The sequence below is a fragment of the Pagrus pagrus genome (assembly GCF_965226575.1).
Source record: "Pagrus pagrus genome assembly, chromosome: 20".
NCBI classification, from domain to species: domain Eukaryota; kingdom Metazoa; phylum Chordata; class Actinopteri; order Spariformes; family Sparidae; genus Pagrus; species Pagrus pagrus.
This window is the reverse complement of record NC_140207.1, coordinates 4,667,727-4,691,946: the sequence shown is the minus strand read 5'-3', so window position 1 is coordinate 4,691,946 and position 24,220 is coordinate 4,667,727. Positions and strand designations below refer to the sequence as shown.

Here is a 24,220-nt window from a genome sequence, read left to right as displayed (position 1 = left end):
ATAAAAATGATTTTATTATTATTGTTTAGATGTGTTTCTTTTTAATGACAGTCTTGTTATTTTTACATAGAACTGAGGGTTAAAGTTAAATTTTAACAGATTATATTCTGGTCTGTAAGTGTTCTGCGTACTAACAACACTGGCAGAGAGAGACAGACTTCACTTACTTGCTGTTTGGCATTTTCAGGTGAACAGGAAGCCACGACTGTGTGGTCATATCAGAGGCTTCTGAGCAGACCTCGTGTCCAGATGAGTGCCATTTTTTATTCATTAGTATGCAGATTATATGTAAATCACACTCTCCAATGCCCCCTCCCATCAAACCCCTCACGTCCACGCCAAAACGGTGACAGAATATTGAAACTGAAAACTTCCGACACTGACAACATTAAAAGAAACTGTCCCTAAAAAGACAGACACGAAGAAAAATTTGAATATTTTTTTTTAAAAAACAACAAGAAAACACTTCAAATAAAAAATAAATCATTTTTTAAGTCTGTGTTTTATTTTTCCGGCGAAACTTTTTCAGTGCCAACACTCGTTTCAGTGCCCGTTGGGCTCAGTTTTGTTTTCAATGCCAAATTTTATTTTTTGATGCCAAAAGCTCAGAAGTCTCCATTTGCATTTCCAATGCTCAAAAGAGCATTTTCTTTTGAAACATGAATATAAAAATTCCACTTTTTAAGAGTTTTGTAGTCTATCATTCTAATAAATGGGACGTATGACATTTCAGTCTGGAATAATTTCAATTCTCTATTGTCTGATCTGAACTTTTCATATTAATGTGCGCTGTCGTTTGAATTCACACGTGGATAAGACATTCACAAGGAAAAGCATGGACAGTGTTATTCTTTCATTATTATATACACCAAATCTGAAAATTGAAAGTATATTTACACCGAAGATTGTGATTGTCGAGCAAAATACTGTGACATTTTTAAAAAGTCATATTTGTGACTGCATGGATGTTCCTTATATAGAGTGCAATGTCTATATCCTGTCAGGATATGACACAGATAAGCATTAATTAGAGCCAATTAAGAACAAAACAATCATATAATCTTCCCTTCTTTGCATAATGATAAGAATCAACATGTGTTCATTCGTGCAGACAGACAGAAAATGAAGAAGGCTTTGAAGGAAAAAACACAGAGATTCGACGACGATCACTTCATGAGAGCTTCACTGAGCTGCCGCTTTGTCACAATAATTATCATACAAGTAATTAGAGAAACCGTGGCAATAATAACAAAACTACTGTACTTTACATGATGTTTTTTCAAGAAGCAAGCACATTCTTTTAAAGCCATCGTACAGTGAGTGTTTTGATATTGGGTGGAATGTCACTTTATGGGGTTGCTTTGGGTTTGACAGTCTTAAAAACAGCTCTGCAATGAAACCACAATCACTGCATTAACATTTGCTTTTTCGATCTAGCTTCCGGAGCCAGGTAGTTTGCAGAGCACACACTGTTTGCTGGGTTTGATTACCATCTTGGTTAGGCACCAAAAATTAAAGTCTTCCTTTTTTTGCCGGAGCGATGATGAGAGTTTCATCATGCAGAACAGAATTAGACTGTAAACGTCTGCACTTACACCTGAATGAAGTGGCCAATTTTCAGGGTACTATGTTCTTTCTTCTATTCCCTCTTCCCCCTTGGCAGTTTTTGAGTTAGAGTCGTGTGCTTCTCATCAGTGAACAAAACTGACATGGGTAATGAGTTTCCTCATTTTCTCTTGGCGAGTTTCTATTTCAGCAATGTAGGTGCTTTTGGCAAAGTCATTAGGGTTGAACTTGTGCCACTGTCTGCTGGTATTTTCTGCACCAGTTTTTGTGAAGTCTCCGAGGAGTTCGCTCAGACAAATTTTCTACCATTCTAACTTAGACACTGATTTCAAATAGTTAACTGATAAACCCTGGTGAAAGTATCAATTTCTCTACCTACTATAATCTGCAAGTATTAAAGCTTTGTGCGCTGTGTTTTATTATATTCTTACTAGCAACAATCAATATAAAAGTATTTCCTCACATGTAGTTAACACCTTCTCCCTTGTGAGACATTTATACACTTTCATTTTCGAGCGTTACCCCAATAACGCTGTAAGCCCTACTCTTCAAAAAAAACAAAACACTTGTGAAGCACTCGTGGCTTCTGCAAGGAGCTACAGTAATTATTCAAGTATTAGTGGAGCAGTGATGCCAGAGACAAAGAAAAACTGTTATCTCTCCTGGCAAAGGTGGTGAACTGCCCTGTCATTAAAAAGGTAGCAAGGATTTCCGCTAGTGGAGTCTCAAATCTCAGGTGTTGCAAAGGTTTCCAAAGTGTAATGACTCCCAAGTGTGTATTTATGTTGGACAAAGACGTAAATAGGAGAGGCGTTAAAAAAAAAAAAAAAGAGGGGGGCAGATTAAACTGGAATGATAAACAACAAAATCATGATAAAGAGACAAAATAGGAGGATTAAGCTCCATGACAAGGGAACGAAACATCATTAAGAACCATAACAGATGCATAAAAGTGAAACAAAGATTAAATGAATAACACTCGGCTGCAGCAGCCGCCCTTAAAGATATTCCTCTTTGGCGAACAGGATTAAGAGAGCCGCGTGGTTGAATCTTGTTACGGCGAACACAGACTGAGGCAACACGAATCTTAAAGCACAAATCTTTCAAGACTTTCATGGCGTCCATCTTTTTGAAGGTCAAATAGGTATTACAACCGCGCAGTACGAAGATGGAGCCATGCAGATCAAAATCAGCAGCACTCTCACCTCAGGACTGGCTCAACTCTGAGAGAACAGACAGAAGTGAATAAATGTGTAAGGTACCTTTTTAGAGAGTATTTGACATGAATAGTGAAGATACAGAAAATCTGTTGCAATCTCCTCGAGGCCATTAAATCAAATAGAAGCACATTGAGGAAAAGTACAACATCAATAAATAAAGTTTTACTGTAAAAGAAATGTAATTGTAAGCCAATGTTAATTAATTTTGGATATATCTAAATTCAAATATCAGCCTCACAATCCCACTTTTTTGACTTATTTAAAAGAGCAAATCAATAATATTTACTAAATGGTAAAAATCTAACACTCTCAATGTGTTGGGGGGGAAAAAATGAAATCTGCTCATTACACATGCAGATGCATTGAATGATGAGGACATAATTACTATTATCAAACTGTCTGAATAACATGGACATCTTATGTCACTTCAGCAAGTTAAGCAGCCACCGCATAAAAGCGAATCTGTCACGTCTTTGTGTGCATACTGAGAAAGGCAGCCATTAGCGACATAATGCAACAGGGCGAATTGGCATCACTTAGTTTCTTTTCATTACCATTTTCATTATTTATTTAAATATGGCTTGTAAAAGACATGTAGATGTGGTCTGTAGCAGTGAGGTAAACTAATATTGGGTATAATAGAGAGCACCGAGAGAAATGTAGACTAAATAATAATGACAACTTATACTTTTAGTATATTTTGATGCTACCATTCTTTCACTTAAAATAGCCACAGACTACCTTCCCCCCTTACAGTTCCAAGTGGTACTATTGTTGGTTGCTCCGTTGCAAACACAACTGGATTGTTTTCCGTTTTCCTCAGAGTCGGAAATAACAACAACGCAGGACAAAATGTGAGTTTATTCAATCATTTTGACTATAATGGAAATGGATCGCCAATTAAACCGTCTTGTCCCGGGTGACTGTGTGCCCAGTGGCAGATAAAATTGTAAAGTGAAAACAAGGCGTATAGGGAACCAACTTAAACAATGATGGTTTCATTATTCTATATCCATTACTTTGTACAATCAACACTTACTTCATAATAACCCATTGAAGCAGAAAACTTGTCTATTACCAGTTTAATATGATTTTGGATGCAGGCTTTTGCTTGTAATAGGGCATTTTTACACTGTAGCATTGTTACTTTTAGTTCAGTAAAATAAAATCTGAATACTTCTTCCTGCACCAAGGACAGGTACCTCAAAACCGCCACTAAATGCAACTCAATCGCTAGAAAAAATGTTGGCAGAAGACGCTTCTGCAAACCACAGATATGCTGATACCTTACATTTCTCGTTGTTGCAATTTTATGTTTCTTTAGAGATCATGTTTTGGCTTGAAATACCTACATTGGTCACCAAAAATGCTGCTGAAGATCTTCAAACTTCCTGTCAAAACATCAATATGGTACGTATGACACGTATTAATGTAAACATACCAGTGGTTTTTACTTAGATTGATAAATGTATTTAGATAATACACCATCACTGGTGACCTGCCAAACACATTAATAAGATTATTTGATATACACTTGATGTATGATGTGAATAAATGTATTGTGTAGCCCTTGCACAAGAATTGCAATTTACAGCCTACTCCTGCTGTATTTCTTTTTTCCTTTTCTCCCACAGAAACCCATCATAAGCAGTCATCCCAGCTTGTTTATATTCGCAGGCTGAGCTGTAAAAATACATTAGCTTGGAGCTTTGGACTGAACGCCTCTGTTTCACCCCAGAGTTGAATAGAGGTGGCAAAGGTGCCATTTCACAGAGCACAGGGATAATCACAGGCGTTGTTTCTCCGTATTATATGGTTCAGATATTATTTCGGTGGTTTTTCAATAGATTGCGGTGCTTTTGCATTTTGCGCATTGGTCCCACTGGATGTGGCATGGGATTAGCAAATTGGTGGTAGGTTGTTACAGGCAACATTTGCTCCACGTGTGAACTGTTTTGCTGATGGTTATCACTTTGATAATTACAGTCAGTTTTCTTTCAATTGGTCCAGCCTTTAAATAGACTGCTTATCATTAAGGGCAGCCACACCTACACGTAACTGTGTGTTAAATTAAATGAAGGTGTTGTTACTTTGAATCCTCTGGAGAGATTCAGTTTGAATATTTACTCAGCTCAACATCAGATTCATGTTTGCTTGTATCAAGCGATGATGTGAAAAACGTGAATGCTAATCAACACAAAGACAACTGTCAAACGTGTAAGAAAGCACGTTTGTCTAATAAAGAACAGGATAACAGTATCAACAACAACATTTTCTAACACATTAGACGGAGTTGTTTTTATATGATGATGTAGAGCTGATTAAGGAGAAGCTTTTGAGAATAAGCGTCTTAACACTCAGCTACAGGTCCACCAGACACAAGTGTCACAAGGCTGCAGAAGCATGAGGTTACACATGAATAACAAGAAAGAAAGAAAGAAAGAAAGAAAGAAAGAAAGAAAGAACATCTTAGGTGAGTGAGTGTTCTGGGGAGAGGTATGATAGATCTTCAATCAATTTTTGAAGACAGACGGAGACGCTGCTGACAGAATCAAGTTTGGTAACAACCCAGTGAGCCCACAGGAGAGTTTGGACTGAGATTTCCTGCCTTGCAGTGACAGCAGTGCCAGTCAGGAGTAATATTTTTTATAAATTATAAATAATGTTATCATGCACTCCAAAACATGTTAGATTCTTAATGAAGTTATAATGGCTGCTTCTGGGAATTATTTCATTATTTATTTATGTTTTTGCTCATAATAACTTAACTGTGTTCCTGATTGTTTACCTACATGTCTTCGCCACTTGTGACACAAGTTGCTGTTTGGAGGTGGTTCAGACTGATCATCCTCAAGTCGCGAGTGGCCACAGAGACAGATAGTTAACATTTAACAATTGAAGTGTGCATTTACAATATGCTTCCCTTACAGAACAAGCATATATTGATATATATACATATATATGATTATATAATATAATTCTAGAAGGAGTCCATATGTTTGATGGAACATGCCAATAAATTGTCATTTTGCTTCAAAAATATATTACAAAATATAATTATTGTACATTTTGATAATAAATTGGCAATAAATAATGATATGTATTTAAAAATATATTAAATATATATTTTGCATATATTCATGAATCATTTTTAGGGGAAAAGATATGGTAATATTTTTACAATATATGAAAATAGCATTAATCGATATAAATGTCAATATGTGGAGAATATATAATTTGATATAATCAACAATACATTGCAAGTACATTATTAAATATATAGTTGCAATATATATGACTAAAAAATATTGTATTGTATTGTAATAAAACACTTTTTAATTCAGACAAAGGACAGAAAAAAAATAAACATGAACGTATAACAGATATGATCTAAGAAAACCAAAGGAGATAGTTGACCTCCCTCGCTATATACAGGAGAAAACAAGTGTCAACAGAATCAGCAGCTCCTGGAGGACAACAGCCAGCAGCCTGGCAGAGATCCGACCGACTGATGCACAGATTTGCACAGAAACAAGTGTGTCTAGTTGGAACACGAAGGCGATTAGTTTTTCTCCCCACACAGCACCACCACCATCTTGGCTCCTGATATAGTGGGACCTCATCCAGAGGGAAGCCAATCACTGACTCGAGTCATGGGGCTGGTGCACCAATCATCTCCTCTTCCCTGCCCATACAGTACCCACTCACACGCTCTCCTGACACACATCCTGCATACTTTGACACAGAATTGCACGTACAATCGTCAACAACAACAGAATACATTGAGTGTAGTTTCTCTCCAGAGGGAAACATTAAAGTTTTTACTTCTCTTATGTTAAATCTCACTGTTGCAAAACACAAACAAGAGTATCTGCTCATCACTATGTTAAAGGTTTGGTAAGGTTTATTCACAAAAATGACCTGATGAAGGAAATATCATAGTTTTGGGTTAAAATAACTAATTGATTATGCTTAGAGAATAATTGTGGTCATCAGCAAAAGGAACCAACTATCACTGGAAAACAAGAAGTACTCAGTGGTGTCAGATGTCCAAATCCTAATGTTCCCTGACAGATTTCTAGAAATAACCCATTTATTGTACCGCCCATGTGTCACATACACTCTCTGAGAGCTTTCTGGTGTTAATCAGTAATTTGTTCAGTTTCACAGATCGGTGGTCAAATCTCTTCAAGGAATCAGGGTCGACTTCCACGCTGGATCATTTACTGTACCGGCGGTGCACAGAGGAAAGCTTGAGGCAGGGATGCTCCGCTAAATTCAATCCTCTTGAAGCTCTCACTCTCAGCAGACCCAGATCCAAATTGGGTGCCACAGTAACAAAGTGAATCCACACACAAAGCCCTGACACAGATGATAAAACAAACTGGTGTTCACAGCACTAAAAAAGTCTAGAAAGTTTATTTTCCAGGCATGAGCAGGAGCTGCCATGTGTATATTAACGCTGACCTTTTTGTAGCCGGTGGTTCTTAGGAATGGTATGGAACAGACTAGCGAAAAGATATTGGAAGAAACTGCTTCAAGCGTGCACAAAATGTGTATATCCTTAGTTTAATCCTAGTTCATCAAGACATTTCAGGGTATTAGAGACTTGTAAACCATCCCTCTAGCAAAATTAAAGGTACAAATGTATTCATAAATTCATAAATATATTGAAAGAAGCCTTAGAAGAAGAAGACTGCAGACAGAGAATCCCTGTCAAATATTCTTTAGATAAGACCCTATAGTAAGAGTAGCGGGCTTTGTACCCTAACAGCATGCACGTTTGTATCTCACCAGGCAGCTCAACTTGTTTTTGTACTGGCTTTAAAAATAACATGCATGCACACAATCCCCTGGGACAGGAAGGAAATGGTCTGTGTCTGTTGTTGTTTGTAAAGCACACCAGCAGCCGCTTGGATAAGTAAGAGGAATGAGTTCAAACCATGTGTACTCTACATGTTAAGTCTAAACAGAGCACCGAACATATGGCCCTTGACTAATTCAGTCGTGAACAGAGAGGCTGTTTCTCCGTACTTAATGAACTGGCACAGACGTGTAAAAGACGGCTATTTTGGGATTTGCGGTGCAAGGATTGTGTTTCTGCTTCAAAACATGAGGGAAGGTGATAAAGCCGGTGTCTGTCTGGCATTGTGTCCGACCATAAAAAAATCATGTGAAATCATAAACTGAGTAGTGCTCTTTTATCCCTCAACGACAGAAAAAAATTTCTGCAACATTGTGTGCAACGTCATTTCCTACAGAAGTAGAAGACATTGCAAGCACTTTCAGTGAGTCATTAGTCATCAGTCATTTATAAGAATGACTGGATCTGTAATCAGATTTCGTCAAATTGTCGTAAATGGCTAACCCTTGACAATCTCAATGATACTTCTGAAATTCGAAGAGGGCTTAACTACCAGTCGTGGCTCTCTGATTCTGAGCCAAGCATGAGTGAACAGGTGAATTTTCTTTTCTTTTCTTTTTTTTTCTCTTTTCTTTTCTTTTCTTTTGTGTCATGGCCATATTGAAGCATGACAGAATCAACCCAGTCGCAGGAATAAAATGTGTCATGGGCTACATACCATTTTGATATGTCTACTTGTCACATCACATTCACATTGAATGTTTATGACCTGACTTTTATATCGAGAGCTGGTGGAGGAGGAGTGCGAGGCTGCGTTTCAACATTTGTAAGAGTGAAACTAGTTGACTAGTCTGAAAAAAAAAAAGATATTATTGAGAGGAAGTTGGAACATCTGTAGCCGGGTTTGTGGTGACTAAAACATTATCTTTTTCCAACCCTATCCGAGTGGTTTTTGTGCCTTAACCCAACCAGAGGATAGAAAAGTTGTAGCCCATCACTTACCTAACATCAAGTTACATTACGTGAGTTACGCCACTCAAGTAATTTATGCTAACGAAGTTATGAGAGTGAACATATTTGTTTTAACCCAACACATGATCTTTTCCCTAAACCTCACAGTGCACAGTATTTTTTGTGCCTAAATCTAACCAAGCTGCATGCAGTTGACAATCTTAATAACATAAAAGTCATAATATGTCATAATATGTAAACCGATCTTCACATGCAAAACTGACGCTGGAGGGCAGGTAGACCATCTTGAGTTGAAGCGTAAGGACGCTGACCAAGCTGCTGTATTTGAGGAGTTGTGATTGAGAACATAATGTAAAAGAAATTTTAAGTTTCAACATATACATGGTTTTGCCGAAATGTACATTGCCAACATTTATCCCGGCGAGTGGGTTGGAGGATGTGCTAGGCCCGGAGTGTGGTTCAAGCTGAAAGCTGACTAATTGACACATTCAATGTTTAATGCATCCATTTCCACTCTTGCTGTTTATCGCCTGGAGTAGTAATATTCAGGACCTTCAAAACGACACCTGAGTCATTGAGGGTTGATTGGCTTAGAATACATACTATAGTACTTCTTATGTTAATTTTTATGTTATTTTTTTTTCTTCATATGGAAGATGTGAGATTACAATTTCAATTAACTCGCAGCTTTATTTTCAGACTGCTGACTTGTTTTCAGTTTATACTTATACTGTATAATTTGTGTTGACTGAATAGAATAAAGCTACTACTTCTACACGTTTCTTTCAATATATCTTGTTACTGATATAAGGTGCTTTATCTTGCCTCTGTATTTGAGAGAAGTGATAGAAATAAACTGGCCTTGCCTTCTTAGTGTACCGGGTGTCTCCTCTTTGTCTCAGCAAACATTTCTTTCATTAAAGACTTGTCTTATATGATGTGCTTTTCCGGCTAAGTAAATGATAAGTGCTATAAGGAGAGGAACTAAATTGTAGGAAATGTTCTGTGCTAACTAAAACTACGCAATCTGGCTCATGGAAGATTTAACATTCAGCTCGAGTGTTCAGTCGCTCAGTTTTGAAGTTTGAGTGTCAGAGTGGCTTTGTTCTTTTGCAGTTCCTGCTGTGAGAGAAAAAAAAAACAATACAGTGATTATTTTTCTGACTTGTTTGGGATCACAGCGCCTTCGGAAAAAACAGCGACAAGTCAGAAACAAAAGAATTTAGAATTTTTCCACACATGCATACGATTTTTTTCAGATGGGTTTAAAAAGTTACTCAGAGGCTTAATTTTCATGTAATACCTTCAAAGGGAAACCACAATGCTTTTTTTATGCTGCCGGCTGACTTTTTCACCCCGTTCCTTTCAACCCTGTCTGCAGTGTAACACCGGAGAAAGTGTCGGTAGCCGAGACTTCTAAAAGGATTCTGAATAAATAAGCTGGACATGTATTTAGACTTTATGGTGTCACTGACGGTGCAGCAATCGCTTCTGAATCACAATGAAAATAAGGGTTTAACTCTTAACCCCCTTTGGGATTTGACACCAATACAATGCAATATGCTAAAACACCAACGAAAAGTCAAAGATATAATTGTCGTGTTTCTATCTAAATGAATTAGATTTAAATTGCTTAGGTGTTCCAAAAATCTGCCAGCTGTAGTTAATTTGCCAATGGAAATGATTACTGTTGTTTCTCCGTCAGTTAATGCTTAACACAATATGTTCTTAGAGAGTGATAATGACTGCCCTGTTTACTTACATGCCACCGTCTCAAGGTGAGTCACCGCTGCTGCTGCATAATTAAGGGGGTTAACAAAGGTTAGTGGCCACAAATATATGCGCACAAAGATCAGCACATTTCGTGTAAAGCTAACCTGTCAGCTTAGAGAGCGCTCGGCAGCAGTGGTGACAGCTTAATTTCCATATGCATTAAACGCTCTCAGAAAATACTCCTAGATGCAGAATAATACAAAGTGACTGGTATTAATTAAAGTAGCCACATGTATCAGCACCATAATCCCTAACCGCAGCAGTGCGCAGTACAGAGGTTCATTAGAAACGGAGGCATGTTTCCATAGCAAACCGAAAAGTAATAACGCAGTGGTCTTGGTGATGTTGTGTATTCATTTATTTCAGCCTAGGCAAATTGTTTGGCGCCTTCAACAATAGAAGAGTTTATTCAAAAGGCACTATGACAACTCGTCTTTGTTGAATCATGACAGCTATGCTCTCACAAATTCTTGTGACTCAGAAATTGAATGCTGTAAACACCTTGGTTCACAACAAAACAATGTTCCCATTATTTGAAAGCCCCTGTAAATTGATGTTTCCTCGCATCTTTCCTGTGGCAAATAGAGCTTGTTACTGTGATGAAATTATCGATAAATGACTTGCAAGGCAAAGGATGTTTTTGATTTTACGGAGTCACTCTACTCATGCTGCGGCACTGGTGGTATAAAGGCTGCAGAGGAGAGTGAACAATGAGCCTGGACAGTGCTGTTCACTGGGGGACAGAGGGTTGAACCCCATCCAACATAAACAGTATCACTGCCATCACTTCTTTTTGCTTTGGCTTGTGGTAATGGTTCCTCTCCCCTGAGCTATTGCATAGATCGTGCCAGTTCTCTCATGTTTATGCATACGATGAGGGCCCCCCCTCATTCCCACACCCGCCCACCACTCCTCCCTAGTCGTGCTGATGTCTCTGTTTGGTCTGTCTACACTGCCTAGTGCCACTAGACAGGGTGAGTCATAAGTGGCATGGATACGGTGTGTTTTGGGAAAAGCCACTCAGGGCAGTGGGAGTGTAGTGTTTCGTGATCACAGTTGCCTGCTGCCTCAACTCAAAGATTGCTTTCACCAAACTGACCAGTCACATAGGGCTGCAACTAGCAATTATTTATAGACAGTGATTCATTTAATCGATAAATATAAATATTAATTTATGCCGACAAGTCCAGAGCCCAGCGTGCTGTATAGTTATATAGTCTACAGCTGTGCGAGCAAGTCTGTGAGGCTTTTCTTAAGCACTGTGTAAAGCTAAATGCTAACAACAGTATAATAATATGCTCACAGTGAGCATATATTTCAGCATTTATACGGTAAGTGTGAAACCACTGTATATATTTTTTGGGAGACCTCAGGACAATTTCCAGCAGTGTGGTGATAAAAACCAAATAGTTTTGACAGGAAGTCAGGCCATTTGCAACCATATTGTTTTTTAACGAGACCTCAGGACATCTCCAGCCCTGTTTGCGGCGACCAAAACAGGTATTTCAAAGCCAAAATATCATCTTTTCCTAACCCTAATCAAATGTTTACAGAATATTGCAATGTAAAGAAACGTAAGCATTTAACTTATCTGTGGTTTTGCAGAAACATACTTTGCAAGCATTTAGATACCATCCAACTCAACATCTTGCCGATGAGAGGTTTTGTGACACAACAATATCACACTGCTTCCACCTTTTCATCCCCATAAGTGAAACTGAGGAGCAACACTTCAAAGCTATAACACAGGTCGTTTCAGAGTGATACTTCACCTCTTTCTGACATTATTCCTTTGACTTTACTAGCTCATTCACTCATCTCTCTTTAAGAAATGTGACTATGTAGCTGTCAATTACAGACCGCAATAACTCAAAAGGATGACAAGGGTGTAGAAGTTAACTCGTGTCACTGTTGTTGCAATTCCAGCTTCCTGTAAGGGTCATAGATTGCTTAATGTCCATTCAAACACATCGCCGCACATTTACTGAAGCTCAGCCTTGAGGTATACCTGTTGGAGGTGATCGAGAGAGACAGAAAGGGGAATCACTTCACATCCACTGGTAGAGGCTCTGCTTTGTATGTCACGGACTGCTTTGGCTTTCATCCAGACCTTCCATTATGTCGTCACCAGACCATGGCAGGAAAGGTCTGAGCCACTCTATTCAATGACCGGGGAAATAGGGCCATTTCGATACCATACTGAAGCCTCAGTGTGATTTGCAATTCTTAGATCGTGATTGCCTTTCCTCAGCTTGTGGGATGTTTAGCCGAATCCGGAAACACTCTCTTTAAAAGCACTTATTTGTTGATTTGTCCGAGGAAACCAGATCAACTGTAAAGTTATTTGTCTCTTCTGGGGAGGTTGTGCTGTCCTGTTGGTGGAAATGGGACAGGAGACGACATGTGCAGTTAAAACAATACATCATTTGATGATAGGGACTAAAGAGATTGTTAGGTGTCCATATAAATGGTCATTGTTCTCAGATGTTCACTGAACAGGACTAAGAGCCTTATGCTCTGAACACAAGGTATATAAAAATAGGGTTCAAAAAGATTGGCCAGCTTGAAATGTTGACCTGACAAGGAAGATTAAATGTGAGGGTGTCATTCATCCAGTGAAGAAAATGAAAAACTGTATTAAAAATGGTGGGTTATACAGGAGCATTGTCAAAGAACTGTGACAGTGTCAGTCCATCTGGGGGATGTTAAAGGTGCACTTTGTTAGAAAGTAGATTTTTGAGTCTCATTCCCAACTCATCAAATACTGACGCTTATTGGATTGTAGGTCGGGTTGGTCACCATCTCAAAGCGTCGGTATTTGATGGGATGTGAATTAGATCAGCAAGATCATTAAAGGTGCACTATGTAGTTTTAAGGAAGAGAAATATAATATAATATTTTTATATGCATAAACAAACAAACTGTCTTTGTTTTTATGACTGAATAAACTGAATAAACAAACTGACCTCAAAGAACAACACAACAGTGTTGTGAGGACCTTATTTTCCTCTGAGAACAGCTTGGTTAAAATAGATTTTTCTGACTTTGTGTTATTACCTCATTAATATTGTAAATATGTTTGCAGTAGCGTTTGTATTTCTTCTCTAAAACTACACAGTGCCCCTTTAAGGTTCATCTGCGGGACACCATGAACAACTGTACCAGATTTAATGCAAAGCTATCCATTTCAGAAAGCCTGATTCTGGCACAGGAGGAAAAGTCATCAGAGTCAGCCAAACTTCATGCCCTTGGAACCATAAATGAATGTGCACGATTGCTTAGCCGTCAATAGCATATTTGTTCATTGGCTTAGAAAATGGAAATGAATATCCGGCATTGAAAGCATCACTTGAACTGAAAAAGGAAACACTAGCATTGAAAAATATATCTGAAAAAGTCGTATTGGCACTGAAAACACAGGCATTATTTTTTTCTCTTTTTTTTGTATTCTGATGTGTTTTCACTGAAAACCTTTAGTTTTTTTTTGTCTGTCTATTTTCAATGACACTTCTTAACGCCCTCAGTTTTTTTTTTCATTGTGTTTCAATGCCAACGTTTTCAGTTCAAGTCTAGTTGTCAGTGTTTTTGTTGAGATATTTATTATATCAGTAGCAGACTGATTAACCACCATTGCCATTTGTAGCTCACCACTGACATGACATTTCACATCATGCCAGTCGGTGGTGATTACAAGGCAACATATTTGAAATTTCTTTGAAATTACCAACAAATAACCACAATCATTACCTCTTAATGTATTGAAAAAATAACTCCAATGTCATTTCATAACAACATTCTGCATTTTCCAACAAGCTGTTAATGAGTAGCTGGTAATTGCATTTATTCTTTTTCAGGAAACTTCCAATTGGTTTCGACTTAACTCCTGCTAATCATGCCATTTTAATTTCCAACTAGTTTCCGTCTAACTTCCCATCAGCAGGCTACTAAATTGAAGTGCGTTGTTGCAGCTAGTTTCTGGCAAGCCATTGACATTTTCTCATCTTGATGCATGGCCTTACATATGAATAATTGAGATAATGGAGTACAGTAATGTAAGACAAATAAGTCATGGAGGGCATTTGTCCAAGTGTGGTTTATTTAAGAAAACTGTGTTTATTACATGACTGAACTGCAGTATTTAGCCCTAAATTTATCTTTTTTTTTTTTTTACAACTCTAGTACAAGTCTATTCACAGGACCCACCTAACAGAAACATACATTTTCATGTGGGCCTTCATTAATTACAAAATTCCTCGAGTGTCTCCAAAAATAAAAAATACAGATTGATGACTGAGAGATAAATAGATAAATACACAAAAAATCTAATCCAACTCAATCAGCCAATAAATAAATAGAACAATAAATAACATTCAAAACATCTTTGGCCAAACTCGGGCCACTTCATTGTCCCCACAGAGTTGACATTGGTCTTGGTAGATGGTAGATGCCTCAGCCAGTCAGAGCACAATATGCTGACTGAAATAGCGTAACCCATGGGGACCTAAGAAACAACACTGGATATGTGGCATGAAATAGCAAGTGAAAGAACAATTATATTGAGGCACTTTTAAGGATGTTCTAGGAAATGACAACATTTCCATGTGTATGCGTATTCCCCAAGAGGAAACAAAATGTAAGACAAGAAACAACATTCAATTGAAAGGTAATTGAATGGCTGCTCTGCTCATCTAGTCATGTTATCATAGATTCCCTCCCTTTTTTTTTTTTTTTTTTTTACAATTTTGGGACTGAGCATGGTAAAAAGTACCACATAAAATAGAAAACAGTGAGCTGGAAAAAGATGAAAACAGATAACATGGAAAGAAAACAATGGTAAAACATTGTGTGTCGCCAACCAAAAGAACATTGTTACATATTTGCTTTTTGAGTCTGTGAATAACATCAATGTGTGTTCTCCGTGGTGGTTGAGTCCGACCGAGTCTCTGACTGCTCCCCAAATATCCCTGCCAGTGTCTTAAAGCGGGGCCCCCACTCGTTGAGGTAATCATAGTCCTCCTCAAGGTCCATGGCGAGGGAGTCGATGGAGCTGAGCGACTCGGCCACAGAGCCGTTGCCCTCGTAAGCGTACGTGGCAAGGGAGTCGTAGGGTGGGGCTGAGTTGTCCATGTCGTGCTCTTTCAGACGCTGGTTGATGAAATCTCGGATGTCGGCGCTGTCCTGAGAGACAGGCGGCCTTGGACCTCTCTTCAGCTCAGGTTTGACGTCCCTGCGGAAGAGGTTTTCTTTGACAACCTTGGGATTGCGGAGCGTCCCCATGTCGAACGCATGCGTGTCCTCCTCCCCGCCTCCTTCATCGTCGTAGTGGATGACATTATCCCGGATGTCCTCTTTGGATGACATGAGGGTTTCCTTCTTCTTCTGCCGTCTCAAGCCCACGTAGAGGACAACGATCACTGGGGGAACAAACCAAGAAAAACTTTTCACTTTTGACTAAACACAAGTCAGATTATTTGATTCTTACCTTAAAAGAAATCTTGTAATTAGTTGGTTCCTATGGTTTTGAACAGTAGAAAATGCTGCTTTTTAGGACAAATTACTCGCTACAGCACAGATATATGTAAAATACACTGAATATCATTCTTAATTTTTGCACAATCTCAGAACAAATATGCTCAAATTCGATCAGCTTGTTTCCTGGAAGGGATTTCAACCCACAACCTTTGAACTGGAAGTCATGTACCCCTAACCAGTGTGCCAAGATTGTAACACTTGGTTAGATCTTGAGTTTTTGCACTACATTCGTTGTGATAATTTGCTTCTCAAGCAAATCAACATTTTAATTTCAAAAACTCTTTGTTTTTTTTTTGGCTCATGTCTTCAAAAGTAATGATATTACAGAAAGCTTCTTTACTTGTTTAGTGCTAATTAGCAAATGTTAGCATGCTTGCACAGTAAACTAAGATGTTGAACATAAAAATGTATTTTTTTTTGCATTGTTATTGTTAGTATTTTGCGATGCAGATGTTGAAATATTAAACATTTAAACGTAACCTTTTTTCAGCAGCACAACAAAGTCCCATTTCACTGAGATAAATAGACAATTCTTGCTTGTTTCATTGGCAGAGTTGTGTAATTAGCTATTTTTGACAAGAAATGAGCCAAATTGACTTGGCAACATTCTGAGTTTTTGCAGTGCATTTAAATGATGTAGGTAAAACCTGCCTCACACTGAGATAAAGTAAATTAAATCCCATTGGAACTACGGAGAAACACAGACATTTAAAACAGTTTCCATTCAAATGTGGCCCAGTTTCAACCCAAATGTCGAGTTGTATTGTGACCTCCAATTCCATGCCTGTAATGACAATTGCCTTTGCGGCTTAAAGCAAATAATGCGTGCTGGCAGCAAACACTGTTGGGTGAAACTGTACCGTGGAGAATACACCCAGAGCAGAGGTTTACTGTTGTAGCACGCAACCCTTAAGAGGTTGGATGAGCTTCTGCACGTTCAGACACTTCGGTGCTGCAGTGTGATTTTCAACATGTTACAATAAATTTCCTTCTCTCTCTTTCTCCTGTCAGTGCAATCTGTCTCCTTCTGTGTCCCTCTCTCTGTCTACTCAGTGAAAAATGCAGTAAAATATGTTTTTTTCCTCCTGGGTCTTCAATATACAGTTGCATATAGGAGGAAGAGCGATGGGCAGAATAAAACTGAAATCATTCATGTAAAAGAGTCCAATAAATACATTCAGAGTGAAAAGGAAGCCTTAAGTAGGTCTCTTCCTTTCATCCTCGTTATAGCTCACTTCCTTTCTGCCCCCCTTCACTCCCGAGCGATTTCTATCTGCCTGTGTTATAGTGTGCCAGCTCCCCCCAGTGGCGCCTACGCAGACTTCAACAACAGTCGGTCATTATAGGACACACTGGTTGAACACAGCCTTGTCACTGTGTGCGCAGACAATCCACATCAGTTTGAGAGGTAAACAGCAATGCAGATGAAAGTCTCTGTGCTGGTCTTTTAAATTTACCTCATCATTTCTCTTCACAGGACAACTAGGTCATCCTAGCAAATCCTGCACAGGAGCTAAGTGGCTCTATGGAAATGCTCTCAGTGTGAGTTCTGATTCTCTCTGCCACTTTCCTTCTCAGGGACAGCATGACAGCTTGGCGTCAGCCTCAGCCTTGGGGGCTAGTGGACTCGGAGCTTTGAAGCCATTCTTCTCAGATGAAGTGAACACGGAGACACAGCTCTGCAGCACACCACTAGAAACGACTGTTCCCTCACATATGAAACAATGAAACTCGAGCCGATATTCCACATGAATACATTCATGAAGGTAATAAAAAGGGATTTATGATGAGTCATAGCAGGAATTTGACAGCGGATTCCTTGTTTGACAGGGTATTAGAGAGATATAGCAAAACGTAAATACAGCTCAATTCAGAGGTCACGGCTACCCTCGACTTCCACTGTAAAATAGGAACTTCCTTAACAACCCACCATCCCATATTCATAATTCAGAAAATGATGCCATAAACCTACATTTACTTCCTCCCCACTATCTAGATGAGTTTGGGGATTAATAGCAGAGAATTAAGGGGGAGTTTTACAACCATGACCTTGTGTGAAATGTAAAAGCTGTAGCCTGGGAAGCAGCCACAGGGCAGCGAGATTGGATTTAGTTTATAGAGCTAAGCTTCCCTCCCCGCAATCTTGAACGTCTCATTGAATGACCAAATTCATATGGGGTTCTATAATTAACTGCGGACACTCCTGGAGTGAGGCCAGGCTAAGTCTGAGGGTCAGCTCAGCATGTTTGGAGCCAGGTGATGTTGAAAAATGGCAAATAATTTAAACAGATCTGGAGGTTTGGGGGCACATTTGTATTCTAGGTGTGAAGCTTAGAGTCTTACAATAATCTCTAACTTTGACATTTGAAGCTAATCATATTTAAAACTTCACCAGGAAATATTTTAAAGGTAAAACTACTACTGCCCTGGCGATTTAAATCTAAATGAGACACTGCAGATTTGCTGGACTAAGTAAGGTTGGGATTGACGTATCGACATTTGGATGAAAGTTAATGAGTTTTATTCCAAACTTCAGTAGTTTTCAGCCTGGGAGATACTTTCCCATGTTTTTGTATCCAAGTGACAAATGGGGACAACAAGTTTTTTAATTGGTCCAGTACTGACAGAAACCGCTGATGTTAGATGTGAAAATATTCTGGCTCTACACGCCGATTCCCCGCTGCTTCTCTGATGTTGACACTCCCTCTCGCTCCTCTCCCGATATTTCCCAAATTTAATGTGATGAATAAAGGGGTTTATACCAGCCAAACCAGAGATGGTGATCGTTGGAACAATGGAAAGATGAACCACATACTGTAGGTTTTTGCTGAGTTTTTTTGTCCTGTCGTGTTTTAAAAAAGTGTGTTTAACGTTCATAAAATTACTGTTCCTGCGAATGGAGTCTGGTGGCTTTGGCGAGAGCGATAGGGACCGTTTCTGGTGAAAACAAAAAGGATTTAATGCTTTAACAAAAAGATCTATCTCCGTAGGAATCCTTTCCGTAATGTTGTCGGACACTTAGAATAACAATTTGAGCCTGTCAGTTGCAAAACAAGCATTTTAGGAACTTTGAAGGTGTGAAATTGGAGAGATTGGAGAGAATGGAGAGAGATTACAATGCAGCCCGTTTTGCGGCTGCCGGCTGCAGCCGTCTCGCTCAATACTGGACCAATTTCAAAAATTGTTGTCCCCATTAGTCACTTAGACACAAAGGCATGGGAAAATAGGGTCCAGGTTGAAAAATACCCAAGTTACCCTTGAGAAGAAAGACCAAATTACTTACAGTGGTTAAAACAATTGTCATATTTTCCACCAACACCACCAAAAGATACATTTAAAGTCTTAAAAATCACTATCTTTCCTGTCAGGGAGCTGCCAAAATGTGAGGTTACCTTGTGCTGAGGTTTTTTTTTTTTAAATTAGGGCTGTAGCAATATGGCAGCACACACAACAAATCCCCCTGTTTCCTTTATTGTTATCAATGACTCTGTGCTAAAATGAAGACTGTTTACAAGCCAGAAGACAACAGGTCTCACCTAACAGGATGATGATACATAGAAGGATGGCGATTAGAGCTCCTGTGCTGAGACCCACGGGGAGAAAGATGGCCTCTGCACTGCAAGTTAGCAGGGAACCATCTGATTCACAGCCGCATACACGGATGGTCAGGGTGCCTGTGCTGCTTTTGGGTGGATAGCCATTATCTTCAATCACCACAGGAAGGAAGTAAATCTCCTGCAAGCGTCGTCTGAAGCCACCCCGCTTTGTCACAATGCCGGCTGTGTTGTCTGGAAGAAGGGGGGAAAAAAAGGAGAAGTTTTGCAATCGACCGAGAAGAAATCTTCAAAACAGCCGTTGACTTTTTTTGAAAGAGTGTGTGCTCGTAGATTAAAAGAATCTTCCAAATGTGAACAGAAGGGCCTGAAGTAGTGGAGACAGTGCTCATGCCTTGATCTGTGCAGGTTAGACAGTGTTCGGACCAAAGCAGAAGAAAATATTCCACCCGGCATCAATCAGACAATCCTTGGAGCTACATTACAAGTCTGGAGGTCCAAGTATGAGAAGATAGATAAAACTTTTCAATGTCTGATAACTCTTTACGTTTGATATCAAATCCTCTCTGAATGTGATGAGAAGCTACAATGTATCAAAGAGTTCGTCTTATCAAAGCCCTCGCCATTTTACACCGCTTACTTTAGAAGCTGATAGAGCCTAACCACACCCACTACATCATTCCCTGAAACATTGCAAAGCGTTTCCTGTCTACCTTCGCTGTGAGAACTGTTGGGATCTGTTGTTATTTTGTTATCTCTTTGTGCAGGCAGCATCACTCTGGAGAAACAGCAGATTAGCAACGAGAGATAATGCGTGAGAAAAAAATAAAAACACACAAAGGGAACAACTTGGGGAGACAGCCGGAGGTGTGAGGCCGGCGAGTGGAATAGAGGTCGACAATGTATACGAGGGAGAGGGAACGTGTCAGGTTGGACCTGCCTGGTTCTGTCTGCTACAGCCAGACTGTCTGACCCCTGTCAAGCTGGGTTTGTTCCGCTGACGGAGCCCGGCACTTTTTCCTGACAGGAGGTCAGGCATTTTAGCACACCTTGCATGTTGTGCACAACCGTGATTCTGTTTGTGCCCCCTCTCCCTCTCTTGCTGAAGCTGTCCGAGGTGCCCGTGGTGCTTGTATTTTTCTGTCCCTGCCTATCAGATCTCACTCTGTGTCTGGAGAGCTCGCTCGCAGGGCCTCTGGCAGCCAGGAAACTGCAAGACGCTGTGTCCAAAAGGTAAAACTGGATCAGAGGTTCAGACCTGGGCTTGTCAAGGATAGTGAATGCATTCGTTTCCCTGGCCTCATCCTGCCACGTCCCACTTTTCATTACCCGTCTTTCTGGTTAGACTTCAAAGGGCTCGGCCGGTGCACACTGCAGTGTCATATACTCCCTTATCGTAAGACAACGTCTCGCTGCATGTACTTAAGTTATTTTTAGCAGTGAGACATGACACTCTTAAAGTAAATAATAACTGATCTTGAGGAGGTGGTTGTCCTAATTCCAAACAAACTAGTTGCATCTAGAGATTGGAGGGAAGCTACTGAGATATATTATTATTATTATTATTATTATTATTGTTGTTAAGATATACGTAACAGTTGGATTGGGGGTAATATTTCATTTAAAATACATTTTAAAACATTTCAATATCATTCAATATCATCTACATTGCTGTTATAGTGTAGCATGAGGCACACATCTTCAGTTTTCATGTGTCATAGTTTAATTCACATATATTTACTCTATATTTTCATGTTTTACATATTTTTATTCAGTGATGAAATGCACATGTACTCAAGCACTTAACATAGTACAATTGTGAGATACTTGTTCCGCTACATTTTGGAGGTAAATATTGGACTTTTACTTGAGTAACTAGTTACTTTGCAGACTGCATGCTGCATCAGCTGCTGAATATTGGATCTTATAATCGGTCGACCCACCAGTACATATGATGTTAATATCCATATAAATTACTTTTACTTGTATTTTTGATACTTAAGTACATTTAATATCAGATCAGACTTCTGCTCAAGTACTTTTTGTAAGGGTGACTTTCACTTTCACCAAAATGTCTTTACATTTACTCAAGTAAGATTTTTGGGGTAACTGTTCAATATTGCTCTCAGCTCTTATTCTCTATTTCATATTGTTATTATTTCTATATTTGTGGCACATCCACTCTCAATCAATAACGTATTTCTGATTCTGAAATGTAATTAATAATGGTTCTATTTGTTGGATTGTTTGCCCCCAAATTCAGCTGCTGTCATTATTATACTATAAATTGATTTTCTTATCACTATCAAGGCCACTTTCCATATCATTTACCAATCTTTTAAAACTGTTTGTGTAATCTCACAAATGACTTCTCTTTCTTCCTTTGAAGTGATCAATTTACCATCTGCTTTCTTTCTAGGGAAGTCTAATTGATCGCAGGCGCCATTTCATCATCATTCATATTGCTAAACTGTAATCATTTGTCAAGGTGTAAATGCCGAGAGTGAATGCTGCGAGTATCCATAGTTTAAAAGACGGAGCTGCATAAACTGTGATCATAGGCGATACCTCCTCAGGCTGTATAGTCAGAAATCACTCTGCTGTGTCTCACTTGTACTGATTTATCATGCCACAGAACAGAGGGGGTTGTCAGGATACAAGAACACTTACTTCCAAAGTCCCGGATGGTGAAGTTTTTGTTTTTTACGTCTTCCTTTGGCGATTTGAAGGAGAACTGTTGTCCAGAAGTGGGTAGATCCTGGTCTCTTGCACTAAAGGTTTGAATCACCTGTTGAAAAAGGAAACAAAAATAAAAATCTGACAGAAATCAAAGTGTACTAATAGGTTTTAGCTAACGTTTTACCCTTTCTGTGTGGAAATGTGGATTTCCCCAGACTGAGGGTTTTGTTTTGAGTAGTTATGTTCCGTCTTTAATGGAAATTAAACTCCTACAGGTCGGATTGTTCTGGCAGAAAATGTGAAATTATTCAGCATTGAGCAGAAGTGTCAGACCTGTCAGTCTTTTAACAAGGCAGTGATTTGTTCTCTCTAGAAGTTTTGGATACAGTCGCTGAACACTTGATTGATAACTGACATTTCTAGCTCAGCTCACCTCATATAGTGTGATGGATTAAGTTCATTCATAATGCCGGAGCTTGTTCAATGTTCATGAAGTGAAAACAGTGATTTTGCAGTGTAGTGTATTTATATTACAGAACATATTCCAAGAGCACAGGACCAAAAAACCCTGCAATGAAACAAGACACAGGCATCATTTTGAACAATCCAACACCTCTTGCTCCACTTCAATGACTTATGTGAATATGTGAAAATGTGTTTACTGAACAACATCCAAGCCAAGCAGCCACTAACTTCTCTGTATTTCCACTCTGCTAGACACAGACTGCTGACTCAGCCACCTCTGTACCAGACTGCTGACGACTTTATACTTTCTTCAATTCCCCCGAACGTCTCTGAGCTTCGTCTGAAAGCGGCTGTCCTGCCAGCCCAGCTGCACTACCTGGTCTGCTCTCCCCCACCACCCACAGGGCTTGACCTGAAGCAGACCTGATGCTTCAGCCTCGGCTCACCCACACGGAGAAACCACTAATCAGCCCTCCTGCCCTGTTATATCAGCTCAAATGTGTTGCTTCCCCTCTCTCACTATTTGAATAAGATTCCCTCCAGGGGAGTAAACCTGACACCAGGTGTGATGAGAGCTCTGTTGTGCTCCCCACAGCAGCTGTACACTTCACACTATTGATTCCCAGCAACCAAATTAGCTCAGTGATGAATAAATCTAAAGCTGCAACCAACAATCACTTTCACTTGCATGCAATCTATCAATCTTTTTTCCCATTATTGTCAGAAATAATTACTTATGTCCATCAAACCTAAACACAGCCCAGAGTGATTTATGTTTTGCAGGGTGTCCTGGTGGAAGATCAGTAAAGTCGCATAAAATTAAGCTGCAGTGTCACTGGTTTGATTCAAGCCACAGACCTCTGTTGCATGTCTGTCTCTCCTTGCATTTCCTGGGCAATTACAACTGTCCTTAAAAGGGCAGTAAAACCCCAAATTGTTATGTTATTGAAAAATAGTCTCAATAGCCAATCGCCCCCTCGGCATCCCCATGTTCAAATTAAAGGCTGCAAAGTGCCCCCTTGGATACCCTTATGGTAGATAAAACATATAAAATGCCCTTTCAGTAGAGAAAACATGGTGAAGTGCCCTCTCTTCACTATAAATATATCACTCATTTCTGCGCACTGGTGCCGCACCGTATACACCGCATACTTGTGCCCTTTTTATTGTTTTTCGCCCCTGCCCCTCAAACATCCACCACTGTTTTCAACTAAACTTCTGGCGATATCTCACAAATTGCTCCTCTAACTTAAATGACGAAGTATCAGAACTATCAATAACTATCAATAACTAATTATCTGTAGATTGACCCAATGATTATTCAGCCGTTTGTTTCATCTCAAAAGTTTTGCTTGATGTGTTGCGTGATTTTTGTATGTAACATGATCTGTGACGATTCTTTAAATGCTGTTCATCAGCAACAAACAATACTGAATGAGTGAAAATACTGCATTTATATAATATATAGTATATAGTATATTAAACTGGCTGTCCTTAGCTTAATGGTAAAACATCCATATTTGTCACCAGCTTTGAAAAAGGTTGGTTTTATTTCCTAATTACACCCTTTATTCTAATCTCTCGTGTACAAAATG

The 24,220-nt window shown here is 39.2% G+C and overlaps 1 protein-coding gene across 4 annotated transcripts in view; it reads right to left on the bottom strand.

Annotated features, from left to right (window-relative positions):
• Positions 1–14,469: 14,469 nt before the first annotated feature.
• Positions 14,470–24,220, bottom strand: part of LOC311249110 (cadherin-12-like) — a 113,074-nt gene continuing 103,323 nt past the window's right edge. For all 4 annotated transcript variants that reach the window (XM_084339858.1, XM_084339859.1, XM_084339861.1 and 1 more), the window contains 3 exons: positions 22,152–22,269; positions 19,464–19,715; positions 14,470–15,809 (listed from right to left, as the gene is read on the bottom strand). In XM_084339858.1, the coding sequence (XP_084195984.1) occupies positions 15,298–15,809; positions 19,464–19,715; positions 22,152–22,269 (882 nt within the window). In that variant the 3' untranslated portion in view covers positions 14,470–15,297. The remainder of the gene's footprint in view (positions 15,810–19,463; positions 19,716–22,151; positions 22,270–24,220) is intronic.